This window comes from Diprion similis, chromosome 2, assembly GCF_021155765.1.
Source record: "Diprion similis isolate iyDipSimi1 chromosome 2, iyDipSimi1.1, whole genome shotgun sequence".
Lineage (NCBI taxonomy): Eukaryota > Metazoa > Arthropoda > Insecta > Hymenoptera > Diprionidae > Diprion > Diprion similis.
The window spans coordinates 4,825,264-4,842,308 of NC_060106.1; the positions used below are offsets into that span (position 1 = coordinate 4,825,264).

The 17,045-nt window shown below is 42.5% G+C and overlaps 1 protein-coding gene across 1 annotated transcript in view; it reads right to left on the reverse strand.

Moving 5' to 3' along the window:
- The window catches only part of LOC124416087, a 37,276-nt gene extending 20,880 nt beyond the window's left edge, over positions 1 to 16,396 (reverse strand). Inside the window, exon 1 of the mRNA XM_046896952.1 lies at positions 14,743 to 16,396. Coding sequence (XP_046752908.1) covers positions 14,743 to 15,718 — 976 coding nt within the window. The 5' untranslated portion in view covers positions 15,719 to 16,396. The remainder of the gene's footprint in view (positions 1 to 14,742) is intronic.
- Between the last annotated feature and the right edge of the window lie 649 nt (positions 16,397 to 17,045).

The following is a 17,045-nucleotide window of genomic DNA, read 5'->3' on the forward strand; positions in this document are numbered from 1 at the left end:
GACTAAACTCCATGTTTATAGTTTATTCATTCCATGCTGAATTATGATTTTGAAAGTGTAAAATTTGATTTAATCGTTTTCAAACTATTTTCTTTTCTCTTTTTCCCAAATTATTCTCCGCGTATAATTGAACGATTCACCTCTGCTCGAATTACTCTATTCAAAATGACGACGCGAGAACTTGAGGATCGAATGCACCGCATCGATCGTCCGCAATTATAGTTCATTACTAATTGCGAGTGCCTCTATATTCTATAACGAGCATTGGCGAGCTGGCGAGTTGGCGAGTTGGCAGTGTTTCAAAGTAATTTCACGGTTGCCTTTATACACAGCGTGGTTAAAAAAATTTCTTATATAAGCTGTCCAAGTGAGACATTTTAAAAGAATTTATTAATATAAATTCATCACTCATGCAGGATATCTGCGGGCTAAGGATCGAAAAGAATCCGATTGTACTGTCTGCTAAAATCTGAACAAAAGACGTACGTAGTGTCCTAAGTTTAGCACGACATTCGCCGAAATTCAAAGTGTTGCGAATAGTTTGACGATGGAGTGGCGAATTAGTACCGAATGAATAATCAACGATAAGAACAACGATCACCGATATGCACCTGCATCGGGTCTTCATTGTTGCATGCGAAATGTTCCTCGGCTTTGTATCGAGTCCTGCATACTTCGTTGTAATAAATTTATGCACCAACTGTCTATATTTTCTTCCGTGCTTCTGTTGCACGTTTAAGTGCAGCAGAACCACCTCGTCTATAATATCAGGTCTCCTTCGCATGTGCCCACATCGGTGAAATATTAAACCGTTTGAACCACCTCGAAGGATCGATCAGACGCGGAGAATTTTCTCCGTTTGAATAGCGGCACGGAATAAAAAGGTGCTAAGACGGAAAAAAGTCTCGCTTATAAGGTATGCGAGAAATCGAAAAGTCGAAATCGGTGCCGCTCGTCATTGTGAATAAACTGTACTGTTTGCGAAGTGTTTGAAACGAAGTCGGATTGACGTTTTTGTGGAAAATATCGATCGTCCAAACTTTCCTTAGACACGATGGCGATTGCCCGTTTTAAATGACTGTGCAAACCCCGAGGTAAGGTTAACGAGGACTCGACTTTATCGCATTATTATAACGAGGTATCGAACAAGCAGTCGGAGATCAAATTTCACCCTTAAGGACGCGCGCGGTATCCGGATGGCTCGAATCCGAGCTCATCCGCATCCATTCAACGGCAACAAGCGCATGGCGCATGCATGGACCTCATTACAGAGTTCGTAATTATTACCGACTATGCGCCACATAGTTCAACCCTCGTCATCCCTGTGATCTTATATAGCATCGCGTCGGTGCGTTGATTAAGTTGCATGTAGCGACGGGGTTGAAATTCCGAAGTTGAAAAGTTGCGAAAGCGCTAAATTCCGATTTTTTTTTGGTGCTGAAACTTGAAGTAAAGAAATGAAACTTTGAAGAAACATCAAACTTTCGAATCGTTCGAAACCTGAGGCGCAAAGTCTCGAAAGGAGAAAATGCCGAAAGAGCGTAACTACGATAAGTTAAAGTTCCGAAAGTGCGAAAATGAGAAAGTTTTAAAATCACTTATCGAACCTTTATTTTTCGGAACTTTGATACGTCGAGTTACCGACCATTCGAAACTTTGTTGTTTCGTAAAAGTTTGATTTCTTTACTTCAAGCTTCGCTACCAAATAATTCGGAATTAGGCGCCTTTGAAACTTTTCAAATTCGGGCTTCAACGCCGCTCCTGAATGTAAAACAAACCGTAACGTGTTCTTAGATCATAAAATTTCGATGGTGTGAAAATCCAGAATATTCGAAGTTCGAAGTGGAAAGTTTTGTGATTCAGTTAAACGTCCAATTTGAATTTCACTTTCATACGCAGATGCCAAAAATCAATTGTATATTTTTCAATTGAACGATGTTTATAGTAATACATATCTAACCAATTAGGTTTCTACTGAAAATTCTGTTTGTTTCTTACTCTTTCGCTCGAAAAAACGTCCCATTCCACAAGGGTATAATAAATTGAAAATCAAACGATGATAAAAAGCGAACTTTGCAGAGCACGTGATTAAAACATAAAGAACAAATCTTTTCAGTCGGCCTTTCCTTCCGTATCACTAAATCGAACTCCAAGCTTTCAATTGATTTCGTAATGTTTAGGATTATTCTACTTCGCGAAATATTAGCAACATTGTTTCAACGATTTTATGGAATTCCTAAGTTGGGTTTACACTCGAGAACCACCCAAAAATTAGAAGTTAGTTTTCTCTGTGAAAAAGGTAAAAAGAATGAAAGAAATCCTCTGGCTACTTTTGCTCCGCTTTCTAATTCTTTTGACCATTCATCCCAAAGCGTCAAAACTTTTCTTTTACAGCCTGAGTATCGCAGAGTGAAATATCCGGCTACCCCCCGCGGTTGGACACGTGCTTGTGTCATTGGCAAAAAATCACGGACTCATTTTTTCACTGGGACCGTTCCATTCGAGAAATGCAGATAGCATGTAGAATGTATTTATCAAAGGTTGTCGATTCTAAAGAAGAAATATTGCGATTCTGATTAAGGTGTCGGCAAGCCAAATTTTGATACTTTTTATTAATTTTACAGTTAGGATGTCGCACATCGAGTATTTATGAAGTTATTGTATTCATGAGTTACGATGACTTCTTCAGAATAGAAAGTAGAAAACACAGGAATTTTAAAACAGGCGCTAATGGTATTTATTGTTAATTTCAAATCTCTTCAAAATTTATAAAAATCTAGTGGATTTGTTCGATTTCACTCTTAGAGGATGCTAAACAAAATATTCAGAAAATATTTTTATTTCCACATATTTATTGGACAGATTTTTCCCTTTTTCAGTACACAATTTACTATTGCCATTTATTAATCATAAACAATATCGGTACAATGTTGCACAATTGAATATTCAAGATGCTAATATGATTTGAAGTACAGTGTTCTAGTGAATTTGTAGAAAATACTCTTCCGAATGAAATAAGCCATCGTAGAGTAGATTCGAACAAATTTACTAAATTTTCAACAATTTTAAAGCGATTTTCAATGATCAAGTATCAAAATATAAACCATTTTGTTTAGAATGATAAAATTTTCTACATCGTATTTCCAAACACCCGATCTTCAAAGCTTCCGAATCTAGGTTGATAAATTCTCAACGTACGATCTCGTAATAAAATAAAACTGAAACATGGAATTTTGACTCAACAACCTTTTTAAACATTAGATTCACGCGATCATGGAAAAACAGACCAAACCATAAATCGATAGAGGGGAAAATCTAGGAGGATTCGTTTCTCGCGGAATAGTAATTGCAAGAAATCGTATCGCAAATACGTATCTACAACTACAAGCTATCTATAATACCCGCGAAACCTTACACCGTCAAAATTACCGGGTGTAATATTAATTTGTCAGTAATGGGCGGTATAAGGTGTACACTATACTGCAGGGCGTTTAATGCGATGGGATATTGATCCCGGTCTCTGAGCTCGGCACAATGCGGCAGGTCTCAGCGGAAACAAACGAGGATCGAGAAGCGCTGACGTGAAAATGAGCTTTCAGTCGGGTGAAGGGACAGGGAAGGGAAAGGGAAAGGGAATGGAAAGGGGCGGGAGGCAACGGGAACACAGCGACGGGAAGGAGAGGCTCGCTATCACGGGAAATCGGGCGGAAAATAGGAATCCCGGGGTGCCGCCGGTGACAAATGGTCGATCCCGTCGAGTCCCACTCTCCCATTTTGCAGGGTTGTATGTGCGCGTTGAGCACTTTCACGGAAAACGCACGACACCAGCGCCGATCTTCGTCCCTGAAGAGACGAGATTGGCGAGCTTTCGGAATCGCGGATTTGCACGGGATAAAGTTCAGGGTTTGACCGAGCATATCGGGTTAAACTTCTGCACACGATCAGCCTTTTACACATCACGCAATACCCGCGATCTGCAACGCCTCGTTATAGTGCATGTATAGCTCGGCGATGATCGCCCGGTTGGTATCGGCAAATATTGATCAAACCTCAGCGGGTGCAGTCAGTGCTGCAGGAGCAATTCACCTCAAGATCATAACCGAGTCTGAACGAGAGGCTAATTGCTTTTTGATTTCACACCATTGTCCGGTGATGTAGTCGAGTGAGCGCGTTTCGCTCGTCAATCTTCATTTCTCTGCATATATATTCGCAGTGTTTCTATATATGTACCTGATTGCGATGACAGATGTGCAGAGGTCACGATCCAATTGCATAGATATAATGAATGGTTCGCGTTGTGTGGACCTTGTAGAGCATAATGGATGTGGAATGGAGAAAATACTTCTTCAACTTCTTCTTCAAGTTTCTACAATATATTCAATGGTATTTAACTTCATGACAGATCATCGTTGTGAACGTATGAAAGAAACCCAATGAGACGAAATTAAAAAAATGTCAGCCGACCAAGTTAACGGAGAAAAGTTGTTCAAGTGTGTGGACAAAATGTTGCAGACAAAAGACGACGGTTGATATCCGGGACGTAAAAAGCTTCGCCGATAATAAGCTGTGGAGTAATGACAGGCGGTAACATTGACAGACCGTACGGTGTCAATCTCGCTGACAAGCTGTATCATCTTTATATATGACAAACTAAAATAACGTAGATGTGATGAAAAAGAGGAGAGAGTATCAGGAGTTCATTAGGATCATCGTACAAGCTCGTTTCGAAGTTTATCTTCCGACTGACTCTGAACCAAAACCGGACGCGACGGTGTTGCAGCGCGATCGAGAGCCTCTCGGTTTAATTAAAAATTACATATTCAAGCGGGCTCAGCAGCACGGAGAGAGCGAGAGGGAGAAAGAGAGTAAGAAGTAACGGATCGGCATAAGACGGCCGCTTTGAAAAAGAGGAGATGATGATCGGCCGAGCTACCGAAACACACCGGAACCTGCCCTGCGCACCTAAATCCAGAGTCGAGCCCAAGATAATAAAGCTACTAGAACGACGGGCGTGCATAACGTGGACGTGGCATATCCAATGCATATACTTATGGGTGTAGGTATGTATGTGGATATAATACACACACAAGGGTGCACATGTTATATACGTCTAATAGAGGGAACGAAGTAGGCTAAGAAGAAGGAGAAGAAGAAGGGAACGTGGTACATAACGCAGCCTATACCTGCAGCGCAAGTGATCGCTGCACTCTCCTACACAGGTGAAGGTGCGCAGGGAGGCAGGTTGGAAGGACGAGTGTGGGTACCCATAGGAACCACAGCTGCCGGTATAAGCAACGAAAAGGTAAGTATGTACTGGCGGCCTTTGTCGGCTCCAAGTTAACCTCGTGATTAATAGATTCTCATAGTTTTTACGCGCGCGAACGTCGAAATGTCGAGAAGGAGAAAAATACTAATTTTAGTCAAGTATGGATGTGTGTTCGCGTGTAGGAAGGCAGGCAGGCAGGCGGTGTTCGGGTGTCTGCATCGAGTTTACACGCACGCTCTTGATTGCACCGACACATCGAGTGTACCTTACGGGAATTAACCCGAACTTGGAGAGAATTATGTACAATATTTACGTCCTAGCATAACCATAAGCCGGGGCAGCCATAAGCATATCGTACTCTCTATGTATATACCTGTGTATATGCTATCTATATATATATACATATATATAGAAGCTACCGAGCGGTTGTTGGGAAATATTATATACACACTAATGAATAAGACTAGTTCTTAATGAGGTGAATTCGAGAAAAGACGATAAATTTTATCCGCAGCCCCGAACGGTGCGCGTACGCGCGTGTGTGTAACGTGTAACATCGACGCACCGCATGTGCATACAGTGCAAGGGATTCTACTAAACGAGTGTACAAAATGCTCAGCACTCGACCCGTGAACGATTAGAATTATAAAAGCGGTCGTAAAGCAAACTATACTTGTATATAAGGTATACCTACGGGACCTGTGTGAAATTCATCCATTGGACAAATATGGCGTCGTTTGCGCACCTGTATAGTACGACTCGAGTCGTGATCCATACACGCAGTGTATATGTATATGTTGGTGTACCTGTGGCGTGTAATACGACTGCGGAACCGTCCGACGTGCTAATGACTACGGAATCGATTAGAGGCTATAACCGTCATTCTCGAGACTCGAATACACGAAGGCTCGGTATCATCAGAGGGGGATTGTAAAACATTAAAACGCCAATTTTAGTCCACCTTGGCTTAATGGTGGCCTTATCGTTTGTCACTGTTCGATACGCGTTGGTATCTAATTACCCACCCTTTATTCTCATACCCGCGCAGCTATCGCTCCGCACATAATGCATGCATGTATAAGTACACGATGAACGTTGTCTTATGGCTATTTAATAATTCTATGGTAAAGACGTGCGGTACTCGCCATTTCCACGTCGGAGTAGCAGGTCTATTTACGAATATATTCGAAGTAATGTCACTCCTGAGAGGCAATCATGGATATGGATACGCGTGTAAATATAGCCTTGGGTTAGGATGTGGTGTTTTACCGTACCGGGGAAAGAATATTATCATTTCATAGAAACCGTCTTTTCATCATAAATTTCAAGCGATATTCCTGCAACGTTCAATTATAGATCGTATTCACTGATATACCAACGCAAACCTTTACTCGCTTTGTATATACCGACCTTTTCCAGTTCGGTTTGCTTCAATTATATTACGTACCACCTCGTTTCAAGCATTGTGAACGTTGATCTCGTGAGGTACTGCAACATTGTGAATTTGAAAAAATGAAACTTCGCTGTGTCCAGTAATTAACAGCTCGAGTTTGCGCGATGAATACATTCGGTATAGCGATCCTGATGGAGAAAATCGTCGTTCTGTCATTCGGAAGAATGATTCAAGTGCCGAGGAATGATCAGTTGTAAACCTGGCAAATCGAATTTGAGAGTCTGAAAAGATCCGAGCGACGTTGGTTCGCGTAATAAATCATCCTGCAGCCCCACCTTGTCCTAATTTGGTACCTAATGTTCATTTGGCTGAAGTAGCATCGTGACTTCCGTGAGTCTGCTAATTGGTTGTTGTACTTATACCTACGAGTCCTACGACATTGAGCAAGGATGAGCGGGAAATTTGATTGACTGAAAATGGAACCGCGAAGTGGACATCGAAGGAAGACGTCAAAGGTTTGAGCAATGCAATTACCCCTGCAACTCATTCGTGATTTATCAAATCGTTTACTGCATCTGGTTGGTGGAGAAGTGGAAGTACAAACCGAGAGCCCGAGTCTGCTGCAGACTGTTTTTCCTTTCTGTATTCGGACAGGGTAGCGATAGGTGGACTGCAGGAGCGTTAAAGAGAAGTAAAATGGTTGGTGGTGAGGAGAAGTAAACGGGAGTGGAAGAAGCGCTCGCGGAATAGAGCCATAAACTTTTAGTGTTCGCTATTGCTATTGTTATGGTCTGAATTTCAAACTACCGTTTGAGAGATGAGACGGTGCTCGTCGACGATGAGGATGAAACCCGCAGCAAGGTGGTTTGATTTTGATAGAAGAAAAAACGACGAAGAAAAAATAGAAGCAACAACTGCTAGACACCGAGGCTCTCCATATACCTATGATATACTCATTCGAGATCCATCCCCTCCACCCCGTGCCTACGTGTACTGTGTAAAATATATTTCTTCAGTCTTTTCTTTTTCTCATGCAAATCCAAAGGGGATAGTCATCTCGCCACGAGTTTATGGCGGTGCTAATTGCTCGCTGGAAAGAAAGGTGGTAGAATATATAAGAAGTAGAAAAAAAAGCTCAAACAGAGACAGAGAGAGAGAGAGAGAGAGAGAGAGAGAAAAGAGAGAAAGAGGAAAAGAAAAACAGAATACGGAAGAAGGACAGCAAAAACAAAGAACGAATAAAGGAAAATATACAGGAATACACATACATTCACGCCTTCTCGCTGTATAATATTGAAATTGTAAAACCACGCGATACGATACGATGCGATGCGATCTTGTTTTGTCGAGGTGCGACTTCCTACAACTTGCATGGTGCAAGCCCATGGTCTATACCCATTCAATCTCTCTCACCGAACACCTTTTTACCGCCTTCCATACCTCCGACGCCATGTGCTACACTCACGATTAAAAACGTTTTTTCTTTTCCCTGCTGATACTCTAACCGCTGCACGAATCCACGAATAGCGATAAAATCAGTCGATTGAATTTATGCGCGAAAAGTTAAACCACGCTGATTCTCTCTCTCCTTCTCTCTCTCTCTCTCTCTCTCACACACTCACTAGAGATAGAAGCAGTAGGTTATATTGCGTGAAATAATTCTCAATTAGTTGCAAATCGTGGGCACTAAGTCGTATTTATGTCTCAGCCACCGCGTGGATTTATATTGGACATGGGGCAGAGATTTATGCGAGTAATTCGTCTCACTTTATCTTACGGTCCGTCCAATCATTCCCTCTCTCCCCCCTCTCCGCCTGCGGCTCCAAACACAGCATCCCTTCGGAGGCCACGTGACAATTGACTAACGTTGACACCGTCGACAAATGCTCCACCTCTGCGGGGAAGGGATCATGGGAAACCCTTGACAACAAATAGAAATAAATTTAACCCAGATTATTCTGCTGCAGGGGGGACGATCGGCTGGGTGACAGAATTTCAGTCGATCTTCTCTTGTAGTCGAGACGTAAACTGCAGGGGTCTAAATTGACCTCAGATACTGCGATTCAACTGTTCGATTAGCCCTAATTGGATGGGAGCGAACTTTGCGTAGGTATATGTAAGTCAACTTTGAACACATGTCGTTCATTCATCGGTCACATTGCTGTTTTATCACTTGCCGATTGACACACTGTACGATGCTTTCATGCAGTTTCAACCGAGTCGATAAAATTTTGAAAACACGGAAGGCAACTTTGCGGAAATAGAAGTTTTTTCAAAATTTATTTTTATCAAGAATGCAACGCGCACCTGCTCGTGATAAATTTTTGTTAATGACAGCACGTAGAAGGTGGGCAGTAATTATTCCTTGTAGCATGATTTACGACTTCCTTGATTACCGATCTTGTCGAGTGAGCCAAAGTAGCCCAAATTTGGAGAGCATGTGTCACAAGCTAAATTCTGAAATAGTGCTCTTTTTGATGCTTTCTATTCAACTCGCATTTTATTTTCTCATTTGTTACACCTCGAATACCGGAATCCACGAAATATTTTGGTACCTCGACTCACGATCGTTTTTGAAAACTAACGAAGACTCCTCTTTGTAAATTGACTCATGACTTTACCAGCTTGTTTAGAAACGACTTATGAATCCATTTGAATAACGATCTTTGGTTAGCCTCAATCGATGTTGATTTAGTAAACATATTTGTTTTCAGCAGATCGATCTAATCGATTCTAAGTAGGTTTAAAGAGGACCCGGGGAATTCCATTGGCAGTCGTCAATCCACTTGACTAATTTATGTAAAACGGTGAACCGAAGTTCATTGACGCGTCAAGTATGCGCGCGACGATGTCACCGCAGTTCCATATATGCGAGCATAATTATATTCGCGCAAGACAAGAAGCTGCAGCTTATACGCTTCGAACGGCGACGTCTGAAGAGCTACTGACGTTGTTTTACGGTGCATTAGGCACGCCCCGAAGATATCGAAGCCCAGACAGAAGATTCCCATCTCCGTGTTGGGTTCCATGGATAACCGGTGAGGTTGGATGGGTATAAGATCCGATTCTACAGCTATTTTTACGTATATGTATAACACTGGAAGTCAAACGAGAGAAAGAAAGAGAGAAAGAGGCACTGCAGTGGCCAAGCAGCGTTGCTGCATTTTTATTTCATCTCATCCAGACGGCGTTTAAGCCGCTATGGTCATGCGTTTATAATGCTATCAGGATCGAACCGAACCGCCTTCGAAACGTGAAAAATTGAATATAACTCGAGCAATTAATAATGATCGAGTTTGTCGCGGTACGTTTAGCTGTGCTTTTGTTTTTCTCGACTACTACGCAACCTGACCGGATATCAACGCCGATTCGTTAGTCTGGGATAAAACCAGCTGCACCCTTATTTGCGACAACCCTCGCATTTGATGATTTTGATTTGATTTAAAAATGTCAATGCGAAAGGAAGAACAAATCTGTTTACTCCAGAGTAGTTTGCAATGCATTGTGCAAAAAATTGTTAAAACGGTTGCGGTAGAGTGTGTAGCGGAATGTGGTCAGGCAAGACAAAAGACTATTTACTCGATACTAGAGAATTAGACGGTATTTAGTTTTTCTAGATCGAAGGAACTTGAGGTCAGACAGCCGTGGCATGCGCTGTGGTTGGCAATTCAACCTGCAACAAACTCACCGTAAGTCCCGGTGGGCGGAATAGCATTGAAGTGCAGTTCAACGACCCTTTGGTCACTAGTTTTTACAGTTCCAAAAAAGATGGCTTGCAAACGTGTACAAACTCTACCGCAGATCGGTTTTAGGTGTATGGATGGCGATTCGGTGCGCAATGCAATTAATAAAACTGAATCATTGTGAGAATTCGAGCTCAAGAGAATATGGATCATAGACTTTTCAGCACTTGAATTTGACTATTTTCAAATTTAGTATTATGACATTTTTTCTATAAATGTCAACTCTATAGGATGAATCTAGTAGTTATACTTTCTGTCAAACGTATAATTTGTTTTTAAAATTATATAACCGTAAATGTGCAGGACCCATGCATGGACTGATATTTATTTCTGGACCTTTTGACGGATAGACAAGCAGGAACGGACAACATTCGGATTTTGCTCATCCTAAATGGATAGTGTTTCGAAAACTCGTTGATTTCAACACCATTGAAACCTGGGAGTTCCTAACCAAAATTCACGTCTCATGTTAACAATCCTTGCGTCGTGGTGGGCCCGAAATTGGACCCTTTTTGAAACTGACCAAGCCTGTGTGTCCCCATTGAAAGACATATGGCCTCGTACAGAAGAAGTACGCAAGGATCGCACTTGTTTGTTGAAAAACAGTCTCAAGTCCCAAAACAGCGGGCGATCGTCGTAAAATGAGAGAAAGGAAGAGAGAAAGAGAGAGAGAGAGAGAGAGAGGTAGGGTGGATCACCTTGGTATTTTGTTTGGGCGGCAAACTGTCACAACATAGGAAGAAGAAGCAGCGGCCCTCCGAAGTGCAGGGAGGGCCTGGCACTCAGAGGGATTAAGGAGCGGTTGGCATTTGTCTTGCTTGGTGACTCCTTCGGTTGCTCGAGTGCTTTCGTAATTCATGTCAATTTTGGCCCTTCACTCTGCTTTCATACACGGTTAAGTATTTCGCAATTTCGTATTAACTCAGCCACTCATTGTTGAAGAAATTTTTTTTATTTTCGTTAAAACTTCATTTACTCAAAAATATTATTTCCTACAGAATGCTCTGAAAAAAATGATCCGTAATAGATGATTTATCATCTTTGTGATCATTCTAAATAAGTGGAAATTGTTTGTTTTAGCTATTAAAATATTTTGAATTGATCATCTTGTACCGTCGCTTTTACCAAAAAATGCTGGATATCGAACCGGTTGAAACGAGGTATATATAGATAGATTTTCGAATTTTGAAGTTGATAGTGAACATTAGTTGTAGTTGAAAATACTTTTTTTTATTTTTGGCAAAAACTTTATCAATAATTTCTCCGAGTTACTTCACCTCAAATACCACTATTGAAATCATATTTGAACTGCAAGAAAATTTATACACTAGAACTGCCGTAAAAAATGTACTGAATTAAGGGAATAAGACATTTTCTGATCATTTATGTTAATAGTTATACAACTACAGAAAGAAAGATAACAGAATTCATGTTTGTTGTTTGTTCCACAAGACTCAAAAATATCACGAACTGTTTTGATTTCTGTCCTTTTTCAATTTTTGTCAATTCCTTCGATATGAAAATGTAAATTTCAAGTATATAGTGCTTTCGGAAAATATAAAGTACCAAATAATTTCTCTACTGCCATATCATTGCACACGGATTTAAATGTTGGAACAAATCAGGTACGTCGTAGATTAAAGAACGAATGGCTGAGTTCGCATACAAAACACTAAATCCACGTACAACTGTACTTTCCCGAGACAGTCAAACTCCATAATGTGATCCGTGCAAATGATGTGAGAGCGATGAATTCTATCAAAAAAAAGGAAAAAACAATAAAAGGCAAAAAATAGAAGCTCCTCTAAAGAAAATAGAAAAAGGGAAAATCTCGACGTAACACAAGTACTTACATTTGTGCCAAGCGACATAGTTTTGCCGTGTTTTCTTGCTTTACAATTTCTTTCGTACGACTCTCTCTTTCTGTCTTTCGGTACAGTAGAGCCGTTTGTGAAGTGAATAAACTATGGATGGAAATTAGTTGGGTACCGAGTTAACTGATTAGAATATCCTCAAACAGAACATGACGGGCTATAACACACGTTATAACGAATGACGCAACAAATTGTTACCATAAATTCTTGAAGGAAGGAATTATTTTTCCACGTTTTTATCCGGGAATATATCTAAGGGTTTATATTTCAAAAGGGACTCCTTTGTCTGCGGCTATAGTAGTCGGCGAATGGATAGATGTCCGCAAATCGATATCCGCAGACCGGTATTCGATGAGGGAGACTTCACCAGGTTCGATAGGGACAGAGAAGACACAGAATTGAGATGGAGCAGTGCGCCAGCACCGGATAAGAATGCCGCCCGGCGTAAGTATAGATACCACAATAATCAGAAGTAAATTGCAGAGGCGTGAGGCTACCGTGCTGGCCCCTGCGCATCAGGCATCCCATAATCTAATTTGAATCCTGGGAGCGCAGCGTCGAGGGTGAAGGCAGTGCCGAGTGTATATGCGTGGATCCTTCGTCCGATGGGGCACGTAGGCTTCCAATAATATTTCTCCGTCCACCAGACAATACGGTTTAATATGATTCGTAATTTATGTCGGATATCGGGACGAAGCGGTGCGCTGAATCACGTGCTTAGGTACCGATCATTGGTGCCGCGATCTTAAGCGTTGGTTATCATTTTTTCCGTCGATACCTACTTCGTTTCGCCATACAGCATCCAGGGTGGGTTATAGACCGTTACGAGGATGCATGCAGTCCGCGAGTAAAAACCAAAAATATCATGGATCAATTTGGACTCGCGAAAATATTGCGACTAGTGGTAAAGGGGGAAGAGAATGAATCGTTGAAAGGAAAGACCGCTAAGAGATATAGTGTATATATGAGAATAACGAAGTGGAGACCAACCGTTCGAGGGAAGTGCAGAGTGAACCTAATTTTAGGCCTACACAAGACTACCGCAGGAGAGTAAACGGGGAGGGGAAGAAAAGGATGGGGATACCTACGTTTACGAGGCGGAGTACATGTGTGTTATACGTAAACGGTGCGGTACCCAGCTTATGACGGACGTGCCTAAGGGCAATTCATTATTATCAGCATATGTCGCCTAATTTGCATACGTGGGCAGGAACCCGACTCGGCACGCAATACCTTAAACCCATCTACCGACTTACACTGCACTTCACTTCACTTCACTTCACTTCCGACGGCAACAGCATAAGCAGTAGCAGTACTGTCAGAAGCGCTCTGCAAAAGCAGTCTGTGAAATGTGGTAACAATGAAAATTCGCCTTTCTTTCATGCCAATAAAAACCCGCGGACCGCGTGCGTATGCTACGTCCGTCTTGTGCATTTCCCATTGAATTGAAAGGGGAGTAGTCTCACTTCTTGCTGTTACTGCTGCTGCATCGAAGGTAGAAGGTAGGTGTAAGGATACCTGGAACCAACGGACGTACGCCAAAGGCAAGCGCCACTTTGCAGAGTAAACAGAACGTGATAAAATTCGCGAGTAAATGGGAAAAATTGGCGTGATCTTAAATTGTTAACCCTGGAGGCAAACCGACGAATATAGGTACGCTCAGCTCTGTCTTTCTCTGAAATGTGCAACGTCAAGGTGCAGAGATAATAAAACGAGAATCGGGAATGCCGAGTCCCTTTGCACTTTAAAATCAAGCGCTCAATTCACACTCACTGACGAAACCTTTCAGTTTCGTTTTGAAAATTACAAGGATATGTACAACTTATGCATGCGTCGTTTTCTTAATCCTACGGGGCACAGAACGAAGATTTTCAACCTCGATCTGCAGCTCGTGTTTATCGAGGTTCAAAGATCATAAAATCCAGTTTTTCGCAATAGGGTACCGAACTGTGCACCGGTCTAATGGTAAATTACTTAAAACCGGGATTAAAATTATTAAAACCCCATTACAATTACTGTAAAAATAAAATTTTATTGCCCCGTAAGGGACTGCGAACCTAAGACCTCAAAGATTCCTCGTGATCATTCATTGTTTATTACAAGGGGACCCTAAGCGGCAAATCAGTTTATGACGTCTCTTTCATTTTGCGGAAAGGTATTATTTCTTTGCCAGTAAAATTGACTGCTATTTACTTAGGCGGTATAATGCTGTAAGGGACCTAATGTCAGCCGGTTCCATTCCGAGAAGAGTTTATATATACGATAGCCAAACTAAACTAAAACGTACACAACGGATTGCGTTTTTTTACTTCGACAACAAACCGTCGTCAGGTTTTTCATTTTCTACACTAAGCACAAATCGGTAACCTCAGCTTTGATCAAATCTCGTTTTCCGATTGCTGAAACGAACGCTTGAATTTTCCTTGAATGAGAAGTAGAACAAACGGAACAAAAATGTCTAATCACCTTGACTGTGCTCGCCGGCGTCGAAAGTTTTGCTCGTCATCTGAAACAGGGCGTCCAAAGGACTCCCTTGACCGGGACTCCGTTTGCTGTTCTGACCACCCTGGGAGTTGTGCTGCTGTGGAATTTTCCTCTTAAACTGTTGCATGTGGTGGTGAAGCCCAGGATGCATGCCGTGGTGGAGGGCGTGATGGTGGTGGGTGAGAGGATCCGGACTTCCAGAGTCTGAAACGGAGCTCCTGCCGGATGACGAGGAACTGCTGAGCGGAGGTTCACTCATGGATCCGGACATCGATGCGAGGGACATGCCGACGAGAGAGAGATCTCTGGCTCCTGAGTGATGATGGTGGTGATGGTGGCTGAGGTGGGAGTGATTCGACTCGACCGTGTCCCACGGTCTGACGATTTTCGCCTTAGGTCGATGCGACAGGATGTCCAGGATGCTGAAGGACTTGACCCCGCGTTCACTGGCGTCCCGTTCCCGTTCGTCCTCCTCATCGGATTGCTGAATCTGGACCATCTTCAGCTTCTTCAGAGGCTTGAAGTAGTCGTCGGGTCCTCCCGTCGTCGGAGCAACGATCCGGTCGTTATCCCTGAGCGTCGTGACGTCCCGTTCGAGGACGCGACTTTCGGAGAGCCTCGCTTTTGTCGACATCCTGTAATCCGCGTCCCTCGAGTATCTCTCGTCGTCCTCGATCTCGTCCTGGTAACTCCTGGGGCTCAGTCGCTCGCTGTAGTCCTCCCTCGAGGTGCTGTACCGCTCCTCGTCCTCGTTCGGAGCGACGACAACGAGGGGCAACGGACTCGGACACCCGACCGAGATCTCGTCATCGTCGTCCTGGACCTCGACCCTCCTCGGGGGACTCCGGGACGGACTTCTTCGGTGCGCGGGGGAGCTTAGACATCCAGATTTACGTCCACTCGAGGTCATCGTCGATGGTGACATGGTGCACGTCTCCGTCATCTCAGTGCTGCACATCCCACCCTCCGATCTTCGGAGCCTCGAGCGATATTTCGTTTATTCCTTTATCTCGCGAGGGATACTTTACGAGACTTAACACCGTTAATCGATCGACGGATCTGCATCCGTGGTCACCGTCATGTGAAGTATGCGGGAATTCACCACTGACACGTCGATTAACCTAGCACTGTTTGTTCAGCGGATGTAATTTACCTTTCGCCAGATCTCTATGTCACTACTGAGTATTCAACACTTGCTCGTATATAAGCTCGTATATAGTCGTCCCACCTAATCAACCGGCATGAAATGTCCACGATTATTGACAACGACTATCAATCACTAAAACATTCACAGTTCTTGATGTAGGGTCAAGTCGCGTTGAAACAGAACTTCGATCATTGACACTTCAACAGACTATCTAGCTCGTTGATTCACCAAGTAACGATTTCGAGTTCGCGTATAATAGATTTATTCATTATTATTATTATTATTATTATTATTATTATATTCACACGTCACGTAAGCCTCGAGGGGAATCATCGATGCTTCAACCTCGCAGCCATCTCAACGATTATCTTAATGACTGGGTACAACCGCGGAAAACTTTTTTCCCGAAACGTCACACTTTCGAGTCAATATACGAGTCTAACCGTAAGGAAACGCGGCACTGCCCTCGTGCGTTGGTGCAGCGCTCAAAGCCAGTGGACTCCGAATGATTCGAAGGTTCTCGGGCAGTATTTCCACTTGGAGTCGATGTGGGAGGGAGGCGACAGAGATCAAAGCTCCTAACAGAGGGGAGGGTCTCTCCTTGTGGGCGTTTACTACGGAGGCACAGCCCACCAATCGGAGCCGCCAACAACCCCTCGGCAAAATGACGCTGTTTCGTTGGAATTTTTACGAGATGTACTTAACGTCAAGCTGCTGGAACCGGGAGCGAAATGGTGCGACAGAAGCTTTTCGATTTAGCACGTTCTACTTTCCTCTCTAAAATCCATCCAAAATTCACCCTTTTTACACGGGGTTGGAATTTTTGAAATTCGGACAAGATCAAGTTTCTCTTTCTTCACAAAATTGTCGATAAATTAAAAAATTTTATACGAATTTACGAGGAAAGAATTAATTGGAGAGTTCGTATGTCAATTTTGATCAGAAATTGATTGTCAGGATCGATCGTTTATTTCGAAGATTTTTGCTTTCGATTTGAAATAACACAATTATAAAAAATCTGTGGGCCTTGTATGAGAAATGAAAAGGTTTCTTATGAGTTTTTGTGGACGGATATAACAGACCGATATTCAATTTGTTTAGAAAAAAGACTGCCAAAATAAAATTGAAAGACAAAAAT